Source organism: Rhinolophus sinicus, chromosome 4 (genome assembly GCF_057876585.1).
Source record: "Rhinolophus sinicus isolate RSI-liver-muscle chromosome 4, RSI-T2T, whole genome shotgun sequence".
In the NCBI taxonomy this organism is placed as follows: Eukaryota; Metazoa; Chordata; class Mammalia; order Chiroptera; family Rhinolophidae; genus Rhinolophus; species Rhinolophus sinicus.
The window spans coordinates 17,279,699-17,302,224 of NC_142504.1; the positions used below are offsets into that span (position 1 = coordinate 17,279,699).

Here is a 22,526-nt window from a genome sequence, read left to right on the forward strand (position 1 = left end):
AATGTCTTACAACTAGTAAAAAATGAGGTCGTTCTTCAGGTCTATATGACACATTAAGTCCAAATTCAGACACTGTGCAGCTGAAAATGTGTAATACGTGCTGGCTGGTGTGTGCATCACTTATAAGAATTGGTAACCACGTGCAGGTTTTTCCCATACAGGCCTAACTTGAGCTCATGATCAGGCATTTTCCCCGCTCTATTGCATTTTGATGCACTAACTATATATAGTGCGCGTGAAATTGCTAGAGCACTGTCATACATTTCTTCAGTGTTTCTGTTTAATCTTACGTCTTTTGGCAAGTGGTATAGACACTGAAACAATTCAAATGGAATCTCAAACTATCTTCTTGAGATAATAGACTATACAAAACACCCACAGGAATTAAGCAAAACTGTTTTTTTCAATGGTAATTAAAGTTTGGAAGATTTTTTAAAATGCAGTTACATGACAAAATTTAAACCATAAAAATGATTAAAATCTTTTTCTCTGCCCCCAAATGCAATCACTGTGTAGTTTCTTGTGTTTTGGGGGAAAGATTTGTATACATACAAGTATCTGTGAATGTATACTTTTTAGAAAAAATATTGCTTACTCAGTTCTGCCCCTTACTGTTTTGAAGTTTTAAAAAGCAGTTTTAAAGGTGCTTTGGAAGCTGGGGTGGGGGAATTATGGCAATATAATAGTTCAAAACTATTAAAATAGAGAAGTCTTGATTTAGGAATAAAGTGTGTTTACCCATATCTGGGCTGATAACATATTAAAGCTTGTTTAAATGTCTTTGTTATTAATAGGATATTAAAACTGTTAGGTTTCATTATTAGTACTTATTACAGATCATTCTGATTTCTGAAAACTCCAGTGTGTGGTTTACCTCCATCATCAGTATGGAAAGAAGAAATATGTTGTATAATGTTTAACCAAAACTGAAAAAAGAAAAACTACCCTGTAACTTCTGAGAATCTGAGAGCAATCCTTTTAAATAGCATGTACACAATACATTATATTAACTGGAACTAGTTCAGTACTCAAAGTTTCATTCTGTTAGTGTTCTTTTCCCCCCCCAACATTTTGGTTTTAAAAATTTCCTTAAAAATTTCTAAAATATTTCATTTTTAATATTTCATTTTTTGTATTCTTATTTTTCCTAATGGTGTTCTTAAACTGCTTTTTTGGGTTCTCAAAATGCTGTTTATTTTTTATTTAAAGTATCTTTAAAAATTATTTTTGAATTGCAGTTGACATACAGTAATTTCAGGTATACAACATAATGATTAGACATTTATATACTTTATGAAGCAATCACCATAAGTCTAGTACCCATCTGACACCATATAGTTATTACAATATTATTGACTATATTCCCTATGCAGTACTTTACATTCCCATGACTATTTTTGTAAGTGACAATTTGTAATGCTGTTTATCTTTAAAATTAGAATTTTTACAGAAAATCTTATTAAAATATTCTGCAAATACAGAAATTTGATTTGTAAACTTAAAGGAAATAATTCAAGATTTTAAAGAGGGGACTTATGTTTATTTTTAAACTGTTAATATAAATATTTTAAATTGATGTATATATTAATGAATTTTTAACAAGTGAAATACTGGTGTTTTTTAATTCCAGGTGGAAGTCTAAAACGTTTAGTGCACATCAAACTGGCTGACACTAAATTTATAGACTTGTTTAATAGCTCTTAAATAAACTATAATTAAATGTTAAGTATCTCTTAATGGATTACATTACTAATTACATTAGTAATTACGTTAGTAATGACATTAGTAATTCAATACTGCATATTCTAAGGCTAGTTATGTGTCTTGAACTTTAAACAAGTTTATGTTTTAAAAATATCACTATAGTGTCTAAATATGTAAAGCTGAGATATTTTAGTTTTGGTCATGTTAGATTTGTGTATGTCTTTAATTTTTTCAGAACAAGTTCTAAATTTTATGATAGTGTAATTAATTTTTAAATGTTAAAATTTCACTAACCTTCCAAATGTCTTGGTCAAGCATAAAATTCTAGTTAGTTAAGTTTTATTGTAATTTTTTAATTTGGTTTAAATATTGCTACCCTAAATCTCTAAATTTATTAAAGGACTGGAAGGATATTTTAATAAAATAACAGCAAAACAAAGTATCTAAAACAAATACTTAAACTTGTTGATTAAATTTGAAACACTAAAACTTTTTAAAATCTGGAGATTGGTCTCAGAAAAGTCTAATTACGTATATGTATTATTTCTTCCAATAATGAAAAAAACACAAAACACCGAAATATCAAGAATTAAGATTTTTGAAAGTATAGTTCTATATTACTAATTTTGAACAAAACTTAAAAATTTACATGATAACGTTAATTCAGAGCCAGCTGATAATAAATCTGCTTCAAGACATTGTATTTTAAAGCTATTGATATTTGCAGTTTGACTTCTGTGGCTTATTTGCAATTTTTTTTTTTTTCAACTTATCTGTTGAGTCCTACCTATGACAACCAGTCCATCCATGTGCTAGGGATACAGAAAAGCATTATCTTACAATTACGATAGAGAAAAACATTTTATAGTAATTTGATTCAAATAAGAAAGCAAATTTATATGAATGATATGTACATTAACATATTTTTAGCCATTGTCAGAATTGGCAGTAACTTTAAATGCAGAGCTCAACTGAGTCTTTCAGACTCTTTGATTTGGTAATCTGCAGTTTTTGGAAGAGGTGGGAGCGGTTAAGAGTCTGAAAGTTTCTCTTTTTTCCCCTCCAGAATATTAAGATGTGTGTGTTGTTTTAAGTAAATCAGGTCTGGTTCTGGTTGGTTGTTTTGTTACTATTTGCTTGGTTTCAAAACTGTCATTACTCTGAATTTACAGGCTCTTGAAAAGACAGACTAAGTTACATATGCAGTATTCTTCCTATTGCTTTTTCTGCTTGTATCAGAGTGAAGATAGAATTCGGCAACTAGTTTTTCAGTTACCCACTGTATATAATTAAAGCCTTCCCAGGTCTCAGAATACCAACATTCGAAACATAGGAGTAAATAACTAATTGATGTCTAACAGATAAATCTATAAGAAGGGATTTAGAATCCCAAATATTTGTAACTGATATTTTGCTCTTAAATTTAAGATGTGTTTTAGTTTAAATCCTCAGTAGAATATGCTACATGCAAGTGTATATGTTTGCTGTAGGATCTCTTAGAAAAAAAAAAAAAAGTTAAAATTTTGACCTAGGTCCTTCCGCAGTCCTTCTGAAACCTGTGGGGTTTTTTGTTTTTTGTTTTTTAAAGACCGGGTGAACAGATGGCTGGTGGTTAGGGGGTGTGTCAGAGTCCTCGTGTGCTGCCCCCTGGTGGACGGTCTGTCCTGATAATTTACGTTTTGCACTTGTTTCTACACGTCAGTCTTTAGGCAATTAATTAAGTGCTTGGCCAGCGTTTAATACGTTCTTAAGTGTTTTGAAAATGCATAAGCTTTTATTTCAACATTTTTACAAGGTGTTAAAGTCTAAAGCCCAGCCCACTAAAATTTAATGCCCTGTACAGATTGTTAATGACAGGCTTAGTTTGTGATGGTTTTCCTAATAGTAAAGCTTTCAAAAGGGTTAGAGCACTTAGGAGTAGTTAGGGGTGTGGGGGAAAAGGGGGAGAAAAGGCCATTTTAAACTCTCGGTGTCTTTGTTATAGAGAAAGCCTGAGGGCAGATAGATGTGCTCTGGGTACTTTTGAAGGTGAGCACTGTGCAAAGGTGAGAGCCTTTTATACCTTTGGTGCTCAGTGCCCCCCTCTCCTTTTGGCTTATGTTAAACTTTTTGGCCAATTACATCAACATCGTAAAGCAGACCAAGAGTTTCTTCCTTTGAGGGACTTATGTCCTCCGTAAGTTAGTCATAGATAGTGTTTTTTTGCATATAATCACAGTGATTATAAGCATGATATTACATTCTAAATTATCATAATAGGCACAATTTTAACATGTCACTTTTTAAATTGATGCATATGTAACATTTTCTTAAATAGAATGAAAAGTACAGCCATTGAATTTTCTAGCATCTAGGTCTTTTACATTTATTTAGTAGATTTTACCATTATTGCTCATGGAAATTTCTCGTATGTTTTAAAATGTAATTGGAAGTGTGAATATAATTTGGAAATGTAAAATATCGTTACTGAAGTTGTGAAGTAAAGAAAACACAACAGAGCTAGATTATTATAAAGTTTGTTTAACGAAAAGATGAATGCTTTATAATTTTAAGATCATTTTATCTGTGTAATAACAATTATAATCATATGGGGTTCTTGATAGGACTTCCCAGTAGAAGGGAACTTCTTGAGATATCATATGCATTGGATTTTCTATTGTCAGAGTAGCTATTTGTCTTATTCATGTGTCATATTAGCTGCTGGGTGAGGTTGGATGTTTGATTACCTTGCAATGATGTACTCTGTGTTGATGTGAACTCCTGGGGCCCCCTTTATAAAATATGGATGTAAATTTAAAAAGTTAGTGTTTTCTCCAGGAAATTGGGATTTATGTTGTTCTGATTATATTGGACAGTTTTTTGGAACATCTGTGTAAGTGGTTTTTTGTTAGACAGAAGCCAAATAGAAGACACCTAAAGTTAAGGTAGAAATAGCATGGAGGTAGGAATTTGAGTTTGACTTTTTCTTTGCCTGCTTTTTGACCTTGGTTAAAATAGTAGCTTGAGGCTGTTTTCCTTAATCTGTAAAGTGGGAGTATTAATGCCTACTTAGTTCTGTTGGTGTCAGAATACAATGAAAAATTTCTAGTGCCTGGCACAGCCTTTTATCCATTAGGAATTCTGGAATAAATGGCATGTGTTGTTATTTTCATTCTCAATATTGTTGACAATTTAAAATTTATTGGTATATTGTAGTTGTGGCAGAAATAATCTGGAAATGATCAACTTTCTCCTGAATGTTGCTGTTTTCAGTCTTCCTAGCTAGATGATGGAACTTTTCATCTGCAGTATCTCTTATTTGTATCAGAATTGGCACAAATAAGAATTATGTAGAATTTCCTAATATTAACAAAATATTTCTTTTAAATTAACAATACAATTTTATTAATATACATTAAGTTATAAAACAAAATTTTTGTAAATAACCTAAATTTGAAGTTACACTATAGTTATGGCAACAAAACGAATCTAAGTGTACAGTCATCCCTTGGTATCCATGGAGGATTGGTTTCAGGAGACCCTCGCTCCCCAACTGATACCAAAATCCAAGAGTACTCCAGTCCGTTACATAAAATGGTGTGGTAGTTGCATATACCGTCCCCCACATCCTCCCATATACTTTAATCTCTAATTGCTTATACCTAGTACAATGTAAATGCTATGTAAATAGTTGTTATGCTATATTGTTTAAGGAATAATGACAAGAAAAAAGTCTGTACATGTTCAGTACAGATGCAACCATTGTAGACCTAACGATATAGTACACATCAGCAACAATGTAACTTTTTTCCCCAGAATATTTTTGATTGTGGTTGGTTGAATCCATGGATGTGGAATCCTGCAGATACAGAGGGCCGACTGTGCTGTCCTTCCCAGGCAAGAGAAGGAGACTATTGTCTAATGCAACAATCTTAGGACCGTTTAGTGTTTCTGCAGTATGGGAAATGCTAATGTGATTGAAAGTTATATGAGTGAAAAGTACTTACAGCTTCTTTGTTACCAGACAGTCATGTAAACTTAAATCATAGTTTTCTTCTAAAACTTCCTTCCTCGTGGTATGAAGTACTAACAGGCCCAGAGTTTGATTTTAATGGAATTTATCATTTGTGAAGATGGTGACTTCTTGATTTAAGGGAGTTGGGAAAAAATGAGGACATTTCAAAAGTACTACAGTAGAGACAATAGAATAATACTGTTATACTCCTCACCTAGCGTCAAGAATAACTAACTGGTGACGAGCCTTATTGGATCTCTCTGCCCCAAGGCCATACCTCTCCCCATGATTTTTGGAGCAAATTCAAGACAGCAAGCATATTGCATCCCTAATTCTTTAGAATGTATCTCTAACAGATAAAGAGTTTTATAAAGCATAGCCAGTGCCATTATTACATATAAAAAACATTGGCACTAATTCATTGATGTCAAATACTCCAGTTTTTCCCAGTTGTCTAATTTTTCCCCCATTAGGATTCAAATAAGTTTCATAGATTGTGATTGATAGGTCTTAGATGTTGTTGTTTTTTTAAATGTCTAGGTTCCTCATCTTTTTTCTTTGAAATTTGTTTGTTGAAAAAAAGTTACCGTGTCTTGCTGAAAATAAGACCGGGTCTTATATTAATTTTTGCTCCAAAAGACACATTAGGGTTTATTGTCAGGGAATGTCATCCTGAAAAATCATGCCAGGGCTTATTTTCTGGTTAGGTCTTATTTTTGGGGACACATGGTAGATATTTGTGCTGGAGAGTTTCCCAGGGTCTGGATTTTGCTGGTGTGGTTTCTTTCAACATGAACTATATACTCTCTGTCCCCAGAGGACACCATAGGTCTAGAGATTTGATCGTTTTCAGGTTTTATTTATTTTTTTTAATTGGCAAACATGTCATAGGCAAGGCATGTGAAATATTGAATGTCTTGGCCAAGGTTTTGTTTAAAGGAATAACACAGATTTAAGTAGTTTATCAATGTAAATTCAAGTTTGGGGAAAAATTGATAGGGTTGAGGAAGCATGTGGCATTTAAGTAAAAACAGTTTCTTTAACCTATTCTTCCTTAAGTAGTGTAAACACACACGTGTGTGTGTGTGTGTGTGTGTGTGTGTGTGTGTTTAACTGCACTAGAAGGTAAACTAGCTTATTAAACAGGAACAAATGGCTGCTAGCAGGCACTGGTAAGGTAGCATTGCATTTATAGTATGCATGGTGCTGGGAGAAGGGTTATCTGCAGAGTCTAATAAGGTTCTGTCAGAGGCACAGCAAGGGTTGAGTAGCCTTGGACAAGGAAAGTCAGACAGAGATATTTGTCTGCCTTCTTTGTTTTCTTGCTGTGTAAGAATTCTTCAATTGCATGAGACTGAGAATTTTCATACTGATTTTCTTGTGAGCAATAACCATTGTTTGCTTATTTTATTTGCTTGATTATACAAAACATACTAAAATTTGAAATGTAAACTACATAGATTCTGGAACGACCTCCTGGAAATAAGAAGGCATCCGGGGTGGCTGGTTAGCTCAGTTGGTTAGAGCGTGGTCTAATCACACCAAGGTTGCCTGCTCGATCCCCTCATGGGCCACTGTGAGCTGTGCCCTCCTTTAAAAAAAAAAAAAAGGAAAAAAGAAAAAGGCACCTAAACTCTCTTCATTCTTCAGACTCTGGTAGTGGGGTTATTATAGGTTATTATAATTTCTGAAGTCGGTGAGAATTTGATGATCAACTGTAGCTTTCCCACTTAAAAAACAAACCCAAGGATGGCCTTGGAGAAGGACATCCAGTTGGCAGTAATATGAAATAAGTGTTAATGTAGAGATGCCCTAGATTCAAAATGCAGCGCTTTTAAACGTTGTCCTAAGACACCTCTTCTGGCAGGTACAGCTCACTTAGTGATGGTGGAACTTTGTTTCTTGATTGTTCCTGACGTTTCCTTGACAAACAGAAATAAAATTTTATCAGTTAGTTTTGCCTTTGAGGATTAGATCAGCTCTGTCCCATTGGAAAATGTGAAATTTTATGTATATGTAAAATTTTCACTTTTCTAGTAGCCACAGTAAGATGTAAGAAGTAACAGGTGAAGTTATTTTTTAATATTTTATATAACCCAGTATAGCTAAAATTTTAATCTTTTAACATGTGATCAGTATTGAAAACTGTTGAGACATTTCATATTCTTTATTTTTGGTACTAAGTTTTCAAAATCTGTTATATATTTTACACTCATGGAACAGTTTGGTTTGGACTAGACCAGCCGCATTTCAAGTACTCGGTAGCCTCATGTGGCTAGTGGTTATTAGACAAAGTAGTTTTAAGATTTCAGCTTTTAAAATCACTTCAAAATATGATGAATCTTGCTGGAAAAAAATAGTATTTATAAAACTAGTTTTAACTGTGGAAAAATAGGGGAATGATTAATTTTCAATGTGACTGAAACAAACTAGAGGTTTCATATCCAAGTACTTTATTCCCTTGTGACCACCCTAATTTTCAAGGAAGATATGTGTAATTTGCTATATTGTGTTAATGTTATACTTTTGAAAGAGCTACACTTTTGAGTTATACAGGCAATGAGACGTGTATTTAAATAGAACTCTCTCTGATATTCAGTTGCATGTGTTTCTGTGGTTGGTTGAGATACTGGTAGTAACTGTTCTGGGTAAATGCATATTGTCAGATTAAGTCTCAGCATGAAGACTTAACGGTCTGCACTGGGGCTCTGGAATCTTCATGTTAAGTAAGCCCTTCCGGTGATCTAATGTAGATGGTTCTTGGACCACACTTGGAATGCCATCTCTGTACAGTGAGGGGACAGCATACTTTGTCTTTTCCTCCATGCACTATTCAATTCACTAGGATCCGGCATCATTGCAGCAAATATGCTTTTTTTTACAGTGTGCGTGACCACCTGACTGTCAACCCAATAGATAGGATTCTCACAGGGATTCTCACAGTCTTTCACAGGGATTCTTAACCTGAGGCCTACCTGATTTACTCCTAAATCTCAACGTTGCTCCCTCCTTCCTATTTTTACTGACACTGCTTCTTTTTTCTTTTTTTTTTTTTAAATAAATTTTATTGGAGAGTATTGGGGGTAGTGTGTTTCTCCAGGGCCCATCAGCTCCAAGTTGTTGTCCTTTAATCTAGTTGTGGAGGGCGCAGCTCAGCAAGTCCAGTTGCCGTTTTCAATCGTTAGTTGCAGAGGGCGCAGCCCACCATCCCATGTGGGAATTGAACCGGCAACCTTGCTGTTGAGAGCTCACGCTATAACCAACTGAGCCATCTGGCTGCGCCCTTTACTGACACTTCTTGAAGACTGTCCTAAAATGTCTAATTTCTTCTGTTAGACTGTAAAATTTTGAGGGGAGAGAGAACTGATGTTACAGAGCGAGTTAGAACTCTTAGAATCTACAGCTGGTTTCTCATGCTTCATCTTATGTTATACTGCAGGTTGGAGATGATACCTTATTTCCCTCCTTAACAGTTAGTAAAGTTTATTTTATAAAACACAAAGGCAAAAAGAAATGGAAAACTTCTCATGATTCTATCAGTACATCATGGTCGTTATTTTGGTGCTGTACCGCTTTCTTATTTCTATTTGTGTGCTTGTGCACACTTTATTATCTGCTTGGGACATTATTTATTGTGGTAAAACACAAATTTTTAAATGATCATATTTTCTGTTTTGTTTTGTAATGTACTTTTCCCAAAAAATAATGCAACGAATATGTGTCATCATTAAATACTCTTTCACATTTATACTATCTCCATGATATTTTGTTGCATATATGATACAGAGTGTTCCAAAAAATTATACACACCTTTAAGGAAGGAAAACTATTAAAATTGTCATACTCAATATATACTGATAACAAAAGATGAATACAAGTCACGTTGACTTCTGCAATTACAAGAGGTGCTCAAAGTGGTTACCATCAGCGTCCAGAGACTTCTGATTTTTTGGTACCCCTGGTATTGTAATTTACTTAGCTAATCCCTTTTACCTGGACCTCTAGGTTCCTCCTAGTTTTACTGCCATGTTTCCCTGAAAATAAGACTTAGTCTGACAATCAGCTCTAATGCGTCTTTTGGAGAAAAAATAATATAACACCTGGTCTTATTTTACTATAATATAAGACCGGGTCTTATATAATATAATATATAAAATATAATATAATATAATGTAATACAATATAATACCGGGTCTTATATTAATTTTTGCTCCAAAAGATGCTTTAGAGCTGATTGTCTGGCTAGGTCATATTTTCGGGGAAACCGGGTACTACCTATTTACAAACTTCAGGCTAACTCTTGGCGCACCTTACAACTTTACCTAAGGAAATAACATAAGAAAGAGAATCCCCAAATCAGAGTAGGCAGGATTTGCTAAGAAACTGCCAAGTCAGTGATGAGGCAAGGCTATGCCAAGTAACGCTTTTTATCAGCAATGTGTATTAAATTTTTTAAACATTGAGGTTGACTTTTGAAAGAGCTAATTCTTAACTGTATAAAAGAAAGGATATAATTATAATATTGAATACTGTAATTATTACCAGTAACTAGAAGCAATAGTAAATTTGGCCAGGTTGAACAAATTCTAATTTGGGCATAGACTGAGTTGGTTGTTGCACAGCTGGGATAAAGATCAGAAACCAATACAGAGGGCCCCTAAGTGACAAATCAGAGAAGCCATGCTATCCTGTGTTCTGAGTCCACAGGGATGGCTTTCTCTTTGGAAGTGACGGGTCCAAATATGGACCATGTACCCCAGTTCTTTGCATACGAAAACAAGGCAAAGAGGATGGGTTACAAGTCAGAGTTGGTTTTCTCTTCCCGTCTTCAGCTGGAGTTAGCAGTAATTCATGATCCAAGCTGCAGCCTCTCTCTATCGAGTGGGAAGTGGTGATTCCCTGGATATAAGCATTGGTAGAAAGAAAAAAGTGAGACAGAACATTTTAGGCAAAATAGATAAAATATACATTCAGGACTTGCAGGTAGTTTGGACAGAAGTTTGCGAGTCTAATCCATTTCTGTGTCTTGCATTAGGACTTACCATGAAATGGGTGGCTTCACAAGTGGCTGCGTGCCTGGGCCTATGATTCTCATGATATCTTGAGGCAGTTGAGTTAGCTGAGTTTTCAGCATAGTTGCCTTCCTTTCTTGGTATTGATGTGTAACCATGTCCATTTGATGTCAGTATTGAGTCTTGGTATGTAAATTATGATTGTACAGCTTAAAGCTGTGGGATAAAGTGAAAATGTAGTTTAGGATTAGCATGTCTTTGACCTTTTGGGTTGAACATGCAACATGTTATTTTTCTAAAGTTATTTGATACTGTTACTTTATTGGTTGGATTATAAGTGAGATCAGTAAGATTAAATACACTGTAGTTAAGAGGATAGACTCTGGAGCCAGAATGCCCAGATATGGATTCTGACCCTGCCACATGTTCGCAGTATATACTAGTGTAGACCTGGACAAGTTAAACTTCTGCTTTTGTTTCCTATCGAAAATGCTGACTGTGAGGGTTAAATGAGATAATAGACATTCTCTTAGGCAGATCGGGCTGCTATAACAAAATGCCATGTACCTGGGTGGCTTAAACAGCAGACGTTTATTTCTTACAGTAACAGAGGCTGAGACCTCCAAGATAAAGCACGGGCAGGTTCATTTGTTCTTGGTCAGGGCCCTCTTCCTGGTTTGTAGACAGATGCCTTCTTGCTGTGGGCTCCCATGGCCTTTCCTCAGTGTGTACCAATGGAGAGAGTTCCGGTTGGTTTCTCTTCTTACAAAGAGTAACCCATTGTGGGGGCTCCCCCCTCATGACCTCATCTAAGTCTAATTACTTCTCAAAGGCCCCACCTCCTAATACTCTCAGGCTGGGGGTTAGGGCTTCAACATGAGTTTTTTTTGGTGGGGATACATAAAGTATTTTCTGGTTTATATTCTTATTTATACTGTTGTCAGACTTTACAGTGGAAGAAAAGATGCAAGTTATCAAAGACTTTTGGCAAAAACTTAGGAATCTGAAATTTGAATTGGCAATAATCAGCATGAACACATGGTTTATTTCTCTTTCCAACAAAATGTATGTTTTCTAGCTCTGGTCTGGGAGCAGTGACCAACCCCATAACAGTGAGCACCCTCGTGACCAGACGGTGTCTCCAGGTGTCATTTCTGACTCAAAGGGACCAGTGCTCCATGTAGAGAAGGCTGACTGCAGATGGGGGCAGAAAGTATACAAGTTGAACCTGGATTTATCATGTCATGACAGAAAGCAAAAGAGCTCTCAGAGGTTACTGGAGTCATTTCAAAAGATGCAGGAACCAACCTGAAGAGGCTCCTACCGACGGACTAAAGATGAATGAGGCAATTTGAGCATCAAGAAGAATTAATGCAATGGATTGATACACGCAAAATACCTATGAATCCATGAGTTGATAATGATACTGAAAAAAAGAAGCACTTAGTCGTCTTTGGACAGTGCCAGGGCACCAACTGAAAATTTTGAAATAATGATGTCAATAAACTCCTGAAAGAAAAGATTGAGATGGGAATGTGCACGAAGCTGATTTATTTTGGAGATGATTTCAGGAAGCAGAGCGAGGGAATGGGGAGAGTGAAACGGGGAATGAGGAAAAGCTAATGAAGGGGACTTGACTGAGTTTGCCATAAGGAAATAGTGCCTTAGAGAGATGTACGGAATGCCTCCCAGCTGGTAGCCTGGGGCATTTATCTACTGTCGCCCACCCCTTCCCCTATAAGCTACAGATTGTCTTAAGGGTTTTCTCTCTCCTGTGCTTCTGAGCTGCTCCTGTACTCTTCTGACACTTTGGAGAAGTCCTGAGATAAAACGGCAAAGATGGGTGTATGCTGAGGGGTGGAAGGAGGCAGCTCAACTTCAGGGTGCATGGGACTGTCTACCACAGCTGTGGATGAAATCTGAGGTGAGTGAGGGGATGTGATAAGGGACACACAACCGTCTGCTGCAGAAGGGAAAGAAGTATTTATCTGCCTGCACTGTACTTACTCTGCTTCAGAGTATCCAAATATTTGATAAGGGTAAGTTGTTCTTCATGGAAAAAGTCCAGCTTAATCAAAACACAGACGGTATGATAAAATGAGAAAATCAGTTTTCAGCCTTGAATGGAAGAATGGATTTAGGCAATGGCCATTAGCAATTGCATCATAGGAAGACATCCAGAGAATGTATTTCCTCGTGATCTCTTGAGTCACGAAACACCCCCTGTGATGTATTATTGACTCTCTAAACAAAGAAACAACAACAAAAACCAAATTGAGTCTTCAGATCTAATAATCACTTGTATAGGGGACAGGGGAACATATTAAACACTACCATGGGGGTTTAATTAGCAAAATCCAGGCAGGACAAATGATAGGTTTTGGGTTTTTTACCCTCAAGTAAATGGCAAGAAAAAACAACAACGAAACATGTAGATTATAAGACGAGTCATTACTTGGATACTGATTGAACAAACAATTGTTAAAAAAAAAATTATTTTTTAATCTTGGCAATTTGAACACTGACTAGATTTTTAGTATGAAGTTTTTAAGGACTGATGATAATATTTCGTCTATTTGAAGAGTCATTTAAAGATATAGTAATACTTATAAATAAAAGGCATGAGAAACAACAAATTGGGGGTGAAGTTTACATTCTGGGAGACAGGCATTTGGGGTGGGGAAGGAGAATGGGTGACTTTCGTTGTCTTCTATTTGGTTTCATAGATGTTTTATGCTTTATAATATAGAAAATTACACATTATTGTGTATCAAGTTCAACACAGTAAACAATTACTAAGACAGGACAAAGGGGATGCAGTGGATCAAATCTAGAAAGAGAGACTGTACAGGATTTGTGACCTGGATCGCCAAAGAAATGGCATGAAAACAGTGAAGAGAAACTCTTGTGTCAAATAGGCCTAAGAGATTATCAACTCTCCCGTGCGCATCTTGTTGAGACCTTGATATGAACAGACCAACTGTAAAAAGATAGTTAAAAGGCAATTGGAGATAAACGGAGTGGATATCTGATAACAAGGAATTTTTGTTTATCACTTTGAGGAGCGATAGTGGTGCTGTAGTTAGGTTTAAACAAAAAAGGTCCTTTTATACGTATCTATTTACTGATGTACTTCAGCATGACAGGACATGTAAGTGGGACTCGTTGGTACAGGTGTGAGTATAGATGAACAGGATCAGCTGATCGTACTTGATAATTGAAGCTGGCACGGCCACATGGAGGTTGATTTTACTTTCCTAGTGTGGGGAATATGTCTATAAAATCAGCTTCAGTTCCATTGATGACTGAAGATCTTGGAGATGCCCTTCGTAATCTACATGAGCTTCTCTGTTGGCTCTTTATCCTGTAATTGAAGCTGCTTTGAATGAATAACTAATACTGAGTTTTCATGGTTAACTAATATTTCAAGCACAATTGGCATTTTTTTTTAATTCTTTTTTTTTTTTTAATTTTATTGGGGAATATTGGGGAAGAGTGTGTTTCTCCAGAGCCCCTCAGATCCAAGTCCTTGTCCCATTGTGGAGGACACAGCTCAGCTCCAAGTCCAGTTGCCGTTTTCAATCCTTAGTTGCAGGGGGTGCTCGCCCACCATCCCTTGTGGGACTCGAGGAATTGAACTGGCAACCTTGTGGTTGAGAGCCCACTGGCCCATGTGGGAATCGAACCGGCAGCCTTCGGAGTTACAAGCATGGAGCTCTAACCACCTAAGCCACCGGGCTGGCCCACAATAGGCATTTTTTAAAGTTTTTTTTTTTTTTAAATCTGTTAGCCTGAGAACTATAACAGATTAGTCCATTTTACTCTCTGGGGAGAAACCTTTAAATTCTATATGATTAGCATATAAACAGATTGTGCTAGAGTTTCTTAAATAACACAAGTAATTAAATCAGTATTTTTCTGGTTTTTGTTCTCAAACTTAAGTGTGGCAGTTGTTCTCTCTCCCCCTTATGAGCTGTAAGAAAATCACTGGAAATGTTAGTAGTTTTTGGATGGCAGATCTGTGAGTCTTGTTTTTCCTTCTCTATATAACAAATATTTATTTAATTATCAATTGAATGCTTCTCAGGTGCCAAGCACTGTTCCAGGCTCTGAATGCAACAGTGAATAAGACAGCCTAAGTTTCTGCTCTCATGGAGCGTGAGTCCTCTTAGCACCACTACAGTGTGTTGCAGGAGGAAGTGAAACACCAACTTATTTTGTTAGTGAAATTGAACTTCAGTGATTTGGTAATCATACAGTAGAAACAAGTACCAATGTCTGTTTTCTTGACTCTTAAGTGTAGAATCAGAGTAAGATACAAGCTAAAAGCTCATATGGGAGATGGCAGCTCAGAGAAGCAGGTGGAAGTGTCTTAATTGTGTACAGCCAACTTGGTAAGTACAGTTGAGTGGGGTAGATTTTTCTCTAGTACTTACCAACCAGGTCACCGGTTTGTATTTATGAGCTGGATAATTAGAATTCATGCCTTTGCTTGGTCTCTTTTAGTTTTTAAAAGATTTTTATTAAAATATAGCTAACATTCAATATTAGTTTCAGGTGTACACCATAGTTATTCCACATGTATGTACCTAAAGAAGTGATCACCATGTTAAGTCCAGCAACCATCTGACACTGCATCATGCTGTCACAATATTATTGACTATATTCCCTATGCTGTATGTTATATCCCCATGACTTATTTGTTTTATACCTGGAAATTTGAACCTTTTAATCCCCTTCACCTTCCCCCCCCCTTTTTTAAATTTTAAATTACAGTTGACATTCACTGTTATATTAATTTCAGGTGTACAGCATAGTAGTTAGACATTTATATAATTTAAGAAGTGATCCCCCTGACTAGTATCCACCTGGCACTATACATAGTTATTTCCATATTATTGACTATATTCCCTATACTTTATATCCCTGTGACTATTTTGTAACTACTAATTTGTACTTCTTAATCCCTTCACCTTTTTCACCCTGTCCTCAACCCCCCCTCCTATTTATCACCCTCAGTAAATCTAGTACCCATCTGACACCATACATAGTTATTACAATATTAACTATATTCCTTATGCTATACCCTACATCTCCATGACTACTTTGTAACAACTAATTTATACTTCTTAATCCCTTCCCCTTTTTCACCATTCCCAACTCTCCTCCCATCTGTCAGCTATCAAAATGTTCTCTGTATCTATGAGTTTGTTTCTGGTTTGTTTATTCTTTAGATTCCACATATAAGTGAAATCACATTGCATCTGTCTTTCACTTTCTGATATGCTTCACTCAGCGTTGGCCATCCATGTCACTACAGATGGCAAGAACCCATTCCTTTCCCTGGCCAAGCAATGTTCCATTGTATATACATACTACCTACTTTTTATCCATTCATCTATCAATGGACACCCAGGCTGCTTCCACATCTTGACCATTGTAAACAATGCTGTAATGAACATTTGGATGCTCACGTCCCTTGGAAGCTGTGTTTTGGGTTTCTTTGGATGATTAACCAGAAGTGGGATTACTGGGTCCTTCTTTGTCACTTGTTATAGCCTTTGTTTTACAGTCTATTTTCAGTGGTATAACTGTTGCTACCACAGCTTTTTTTTTGTTGTTTCTATTTTCATGAAATATCTTTTCCCCATCCCTTTACTTTCAGTCTGTGTGTGTTTTGATCTGAAGTGAGTCTCTTGTAGTCAGCATCTGTAAGGATCTTGTTTTCTTATCCATTCAGCCACCCTATCTTTTGATTGGAGCATTTAAGTCATTCACATTTAAAGTAATTGTTGATAGATATGTAGTTATTGCCATTTCATTATTCATATTATTTATTGTTTAATCTTAAGTAAGTCCCTCTAACATTCCTTGTAATACTGGTTTGGTAGTGAGGAACTCCTTTAACTTTTTCTAGTCTGGGATTCTCTTTATTTGTCCTTCAATTCTAAATGATAGTTTTGCTGGGTAATATAGTCTTGGTTGTAGGTCCTTGCTTTCCATTCCTGAATGTTTCCTGCCTGTCCCTTCTGGCCTGCAAACTTTCTGTTGAGAAATCAGCTGACAGTCTTATGGGAGCTCCCTTGTAGGTGACTAACTGATTTTCTCTTGCTGCTTTTACGATTCTATCTTTGTTTTTAACCTTTGGCATTTTAATTGTGATGTGTCTTTGTGGGCCTTCTTTGGTTCATCTTATTTGGGACTCTGCATTTCCTGGCTTATATATCTTCCTTTGTCAAGTAGGGAAGTTTTCCGTCATTATTTCTTCCAATACGTTTTCAATTCCTTGCTTTCTCTCTTCTCCTTCTGGTACCCCTATGATGTGAATGTTGGCACGCTTGATGTTGTCCCAGAGGCCCCTTAAACTCTCGTATTTTTGGATTCTTTTTCCTTTTTGCTGTTCTGATTGGGTGTAGTCTGCTACCTTATATTCTAAATAGCTGATTTAATCCTTTGCTTCAGCTAATCTGTTGATTCCCTCTAATGTATTCTTTATTTCAGTTATTGTATTTTTTATTTCTGGCTGGTTATTTTTTGTTATCTGTCTCTGTTTTTATGTTTCCTATCTCTTTGTTGAAGTTTTCCTTGAGATCATTGAGCATCCTTGTAACCAGTGTTTGGAACTCTGCTTCTGGTAGATTGTTGATTGTGTCTATTTTGTTTAATTCTTTCTGTGGAGCTTTGTTCTGTTCTATTTGGGAAGTGTTTCTTTGTCTCCGCATGTTGGCTGCATCCCTGTGTTTGTTTCTATATATTAGGTAGGGCAGCTATGCCTCCTGGTCTTAATAGAGTGGCCTTATGTAGTATATGTCCTGTGGGAAACAGTGGTGCAGTCTCCCTAGTCACCTGAGCCTGGTGCTCCGAATGTGCCCCTTGTGTGTGCTTGTTCCCTTTTAATATGGATCCTTTTGACTCTTGTACTAAAAGAGTGGAGTCCGGGCATGGTTAGGAGCCAGAGGTGAAACTGCAGACAGAGTTTAAGATTAGTTACTGTGTAAGAGGGAAAGAACAATTCTTTTTATTTTTCTTTCCCATTTCAATGTTGTCCTAATTTGCATTGCTTCTGTTCTTAGTGTTATTGAATATATTTCTACATAGTTTCTTAACAATTCTTGATGTCAAAACACTGAAAACAATTCCGATGTTTGTCTAAAATGAAACTTTTGAGAGAATCAGATAATGGAAACAGGACAGCCATTTAAGGGAAATGATTATTCTGGAGTAACTTTCAATAAGTAAATGGGTATTGGATGTGAATTTGCAGAATGCATTGGGAGACATGGCTAATGGATTACTTCTGATGTACGAAAGATGGTATTCTATTAGGTTGGTACAAGAGGAATTGCGGTTTTTGCAATTATTTTTAACCTTTTAAACCGCAATTCCTTTTGCACCAACCTAATACTGTGTTCTCCGAAAATAAGACCTAGCTGGACCATAAGCTGTAATGCGTCTTTTGGAGGAAAAATTAATATAAGACCTGGTCTTATATAAGAACTGGTATTATGTTATATTATACTATACTATACTATATTATACCCAGTCTTATATTATATAAAACCCGGTCTTATGTAAGACCAGGTCTTATGTTAATTTTTGCTCCAAAAGGCGCATTAGAGCTGATGATCTGGCTAGGTCTTATGTTTGAGGAAACACGATATTTAAAGAACTCCTTGGGAGTCCTGTGAAGTGGGTTTTCCCCCCCTTTTAAGAGGATTTTATTTGAGTGGTTCTTACGAAGATCGTTGCACTATGAAAGTCACTTGTTTGATAGAAAATTTGATATTTGTTTTTGTAATATGAATAATTACTTGCTAGTTGACCCAGAACTCTGTATGTTCAATTATACGTGTACTTTGGGGGGAAAATTTTGTTAATTCATACCCAGAAAAATGAGTCCAGTGAGGATGAATGCTTAGTTTCTTAACATTATTCTGCTAACTCTTACTGTGTCAGATGTTTGATTAAAACAGATTAGTATTTACATATGTGTAGTAATTCTTCCTTGGTTACCCAGAGTAAATATTTACACAATGTGAGTAACTTCTGCTAGCTAAAGCAATATATAACAGTTTCGAAATCTATGTATTAGACATCTTTCTACTGTGGTGTATTTTTTAAGGCTTTCATAGAAAATATAAAACTTATACAAAAAGCAGAGATATAGTACACATCCTGCAGTTATTAGCACATGAGTTATTTTGAAACAAATCCCAGACAAGTATTTCATGTGCAAATTCTGGTGTTTGAAAATTTTTTTTCTTAAATTGACATTTTCTGTCACTATCTCTTTGGTGTATTGCTTCTGCTGATTGTGCTTTGTTTTATTGTCTCATAAAAATAATGTAAAAATGCTTCTTCCTTCCTCCATTTTATGATTACAGATGGTGTACCTGAGTTTGGTTAATCTACATATTTTTTAGTTCTCAAAAGGATAGGCAGTATCTGTGGCATTTATTTGTTCTCATGCTTTGGGGGAATGGAAGAGAAAAAAAGGACTGGGCTATCAATCTTGTATAAGCTGTTGTTTTGCTGTGGTACTTCAAAATAAGTGGATTATTTGACCTGGAAAGGAAAACTAACTGTGGTTCTAATTTTAGAGGTTAAGTAGTTTAATTACTTCCCTTGAGATGTAAAGCCCAATGTGGTAGGTTTTGTTTTGTTTTTTAATAGCCAGTTGTCTATAAATTCCTTTCCCTTCTAAAGAGGGTGATTGGTGTGTGGCATCTACTACAATCTTATATAATTAATGGCCCTCCCTCCCTCCTCTCCTTCCTTCTTTCCTGCCTGCCAGCCTTTCTTCCCCTTCCTTCCTTCCTTCCTTCCTTCCTTCCTTCCTTCCTTCCTTCCTTCCTTCCTTCCTTCCTCCCTCCCTCCCTCCCTCCCTCCCTCCCTCCCTCCCGTCATCCTTCCCTCCCTCCCTCTTTCCCTCTCCTTCCTCTTCTTCCTCCCTCTGACAGTGTTGAAGAAGGAGTAGAAGAAGAGGGGATATACATTTATTTACATATAATATAAATAATATAATAATAGACATTATATATAATGCATAATGTATATGTATATATGAGCATTTGAACTAAGGTGGGAATTTTTAATGTTTTCTGTACTGTGGACTTCTTTGGCAGCTTGAAATGTATTTGACTTCTTAGGATGTTTTTAAATACATAAAAAATACATAGAACTATAAGGAAATCAATTATTTTGAAATCCAGTTAACAAAATGTTAAAAATCATAGTAATATATGCTTTTTAGCATAATGAGTAACACGTTGTAGCAACACATCTAAATTTCACAGTAATCAGTGTAAATGGTATTTAAAGGTCTACAACAACTTAATGTGATATGAAAATAACTGATTTATGTTGATGTCCGAATTATAAGTAGTGTAATTCTACTGTAGTTTAATGCCACCATTCATAATTGAAAAGAGGTACTAAATTTCAGTTTGTGGATAGTGAAAATAAATGTAAAATCTCCCCCCCCCCATCCAAGTTCCCCGAATTCTGTCCATGGACCCCTTGACTGCAATCTCAGATTAAGAACATCTGTACTAAAGCTTTGTTTGTGTCCTGCGATGCTTAATTTGAGGCCAGAGCGTTTGAGTTTAGAATATAGTCACCAGATGTAATGCGTTTCCAACATTAATGTGTGCCAATTTTAATGACTTTTTTTTTTAAACTTTTATTTATTTTAAGTGTGTTTTTCCAGGGCCCATTAGCTCTAAGTCAAGTAGTTGTTTCAATCTAGTTGTGGAGGGCGCAGCTCATACTGGCCCATGTGGGGATTGAACCGGCAACCCTGTTGTTACTAGCATTGTGCTCTGAGCTAACTGGCTGCCCTTTTGAAGGCTTTTAAAATAAACCATCTTTGTAAGGGCATCACAGTGGAATAATGCTGGATCTCCAAATGATCTCAATATGTACCCTGTGATTAACTTTGTCTCTTTTTTTTCTTCTTGGGCCGCCTTTTCATACTGGTTTGTAGTTAATATAAAAATTGAGTAGTTTCTCAACACCCATGTTGGTTATTAATGTCTTTTGCTTTTATGTTTTTTTTTTCTTTTAAAAAACATTTTAATTCTTCTGCAGGATTCGGAAACTTCAGATTCGAAATATCCCGCCTCACTTACAGTGGGAGGTAAGAATTTCTATATTTAAAGTTAAGATTTTAGTACTAAGCCTAATGCTGTTAGTTTTTCCAAAGGTTTTTCTCCTGCCCCCAAATCTTGTGTTAGAGCCCAAAATTTTCTCTTACAGTCTGTGTCTTGCTGTGGGATTTTCTTTGTAAGGGCACACTGTATCTTTTAACAATTGCTCTTTAAGATACTTTTTTAAAAAGTTGAAATAGGTTCTTGGGTGAACTGGCTAATTTTCCTCATTCAGTCCCATCCCAACAGAATCTTGTTTGAGATCTTTCTGATGAGCTTGCCAATTAATTGTGTTTAAATATGAAGTTCCCTCCTTGGCAAACTTTTGAAAAGAAAATTCCTGCTACTTACGCTGTATTTTAAAATGTTACTCTGCTTTCTCTTGCTCAGATGGTGGCACTGTAGTGACTGTGTGTAAACACAGGCTATTTAGCACAATTGAGTAACCTGTGTCAGCAATTTCCAAAAGCATAATAATGATGTCAGTGGTGAGAATGTGAGACACCTGTGGTTGAAGAGGTAAAAGAAAATGTCTGGACTCTTCCAGATGATGGAATCTGAAGTTCTTAAAACCTACCTGGGAGAAGGTGGTGCAGGGAAAACTGCTCAGCTCTTAGGTATTTTTAATATAAAAATCAAGAGTAACTAGCTTTGCGTGTGTCACGTTGTCTTCTAAAATGATATTAGATGAATCACTAACCCAGAATCTTCATCAAAATGCAAAGTATGGTAAAAAGGTTATTTTGGTGGTGAGCTGAGGGAAGTTGTTCTGAGCTGTTTCTCCAAGGTGCCAGCAGTTGGTAACAAATCATTTGTGCTCAGAATATTTTACACAGCATTTATTTTGAGAACAATATCATCGAGTGTAATCTTTGTAGAGGAGTTAGTTCTTTGGTATATGCTGAATATTTTTCAAATTATATATAATGTATGAAAAGTACAGTTTTGTAGATGGACACGGTGACTTACAATATTAAATTCTATGCATTTTCCTGTGTCAGATTAACATTTTTTGGGGGGAAGTTTAGTAGCTTGGAGGTGGGTCGCCCAATCAAGTGTTGTGATATCAAGATTATTGGTGTGATCTCCCTGGGCCATGTTACATATGATTTTCTGTTTGGGAACTATATCTAGTGTAATGTAGCTTTCAATACAATAGTCCAGTGGTAGTAGCCAAATTAAATAATTATTAGAGTAGTAGCATATCAGCTACAGGAAAGTGAAGTTTCCTTTTAATTCATTCCTAATATTTTTTCAAATTTAAATTCCAGTGGCTTCTCAAGCATTTAGTTTATTGTATTGGTGGCTTTTCAAGTTTTTAGTTTATTGCATTCTTTCTCATTCTGGGTAAAATTTCATGAGAATAAATCTATCTTTGTCTTATCTAACGTTTATATTTTATTTTATCCTCTCCATAGTCCTTTGAGGTATAGTGAAATTGGTGACGTTATCTCCATTTTCAGATGGGCAAATATGGGTACATAGGATTCATACTAAGAACACATTAAATTGTAAGAAGTCTGGAACTAGACTTTGAAACTCTTGGCTTTTAACCTCTTTAAATTTTTTTAAATGACTGTTTGAAATATTGCTCAACAAAATTTATTGAGGGTTTGTCAGGAGTAGCATGAGCTATTGCAGTGTTTCCTTTCCTTGAAGACTTGAATG

At 35.9% G+C, this 22,526-nt stretch overlaps 1 protein-coding gene across 5 annotated transcripts in view; it reads left to right on the top strand.

The window, feature by feature from the left end:
• IGF2BP3 (insulin like growth factor 2 mRNA binding protein 3) overlaps nucleotides 1-22,526 on the top strand; it is a 117,439-nt gene that overhangs the window by 20,194 nt on the left and 74,719 nt on the right. For 3 of the 5 annotated variants that reach the window (XM_088797699.1, XM_074340851.2, XM_074340850.2), the window contains exon 3: nucleotides 20,800-20,848. In XM_088797699.1, the coding sequence (XP_088653825.1) occupies nucleotides 20,800-20,848 (49 nt within the window). Of the gene's footprint in view, nucleotides 1-11,814; nucleotides 12,635-15,025; nucleotides 15,105-20,799; nucleotides 20,849-22,526 lie in introns of those variants that run through there. The other 2 variants (XM_088797700.1, XM_074340852.2) reach the window with 2 other exon arrangements.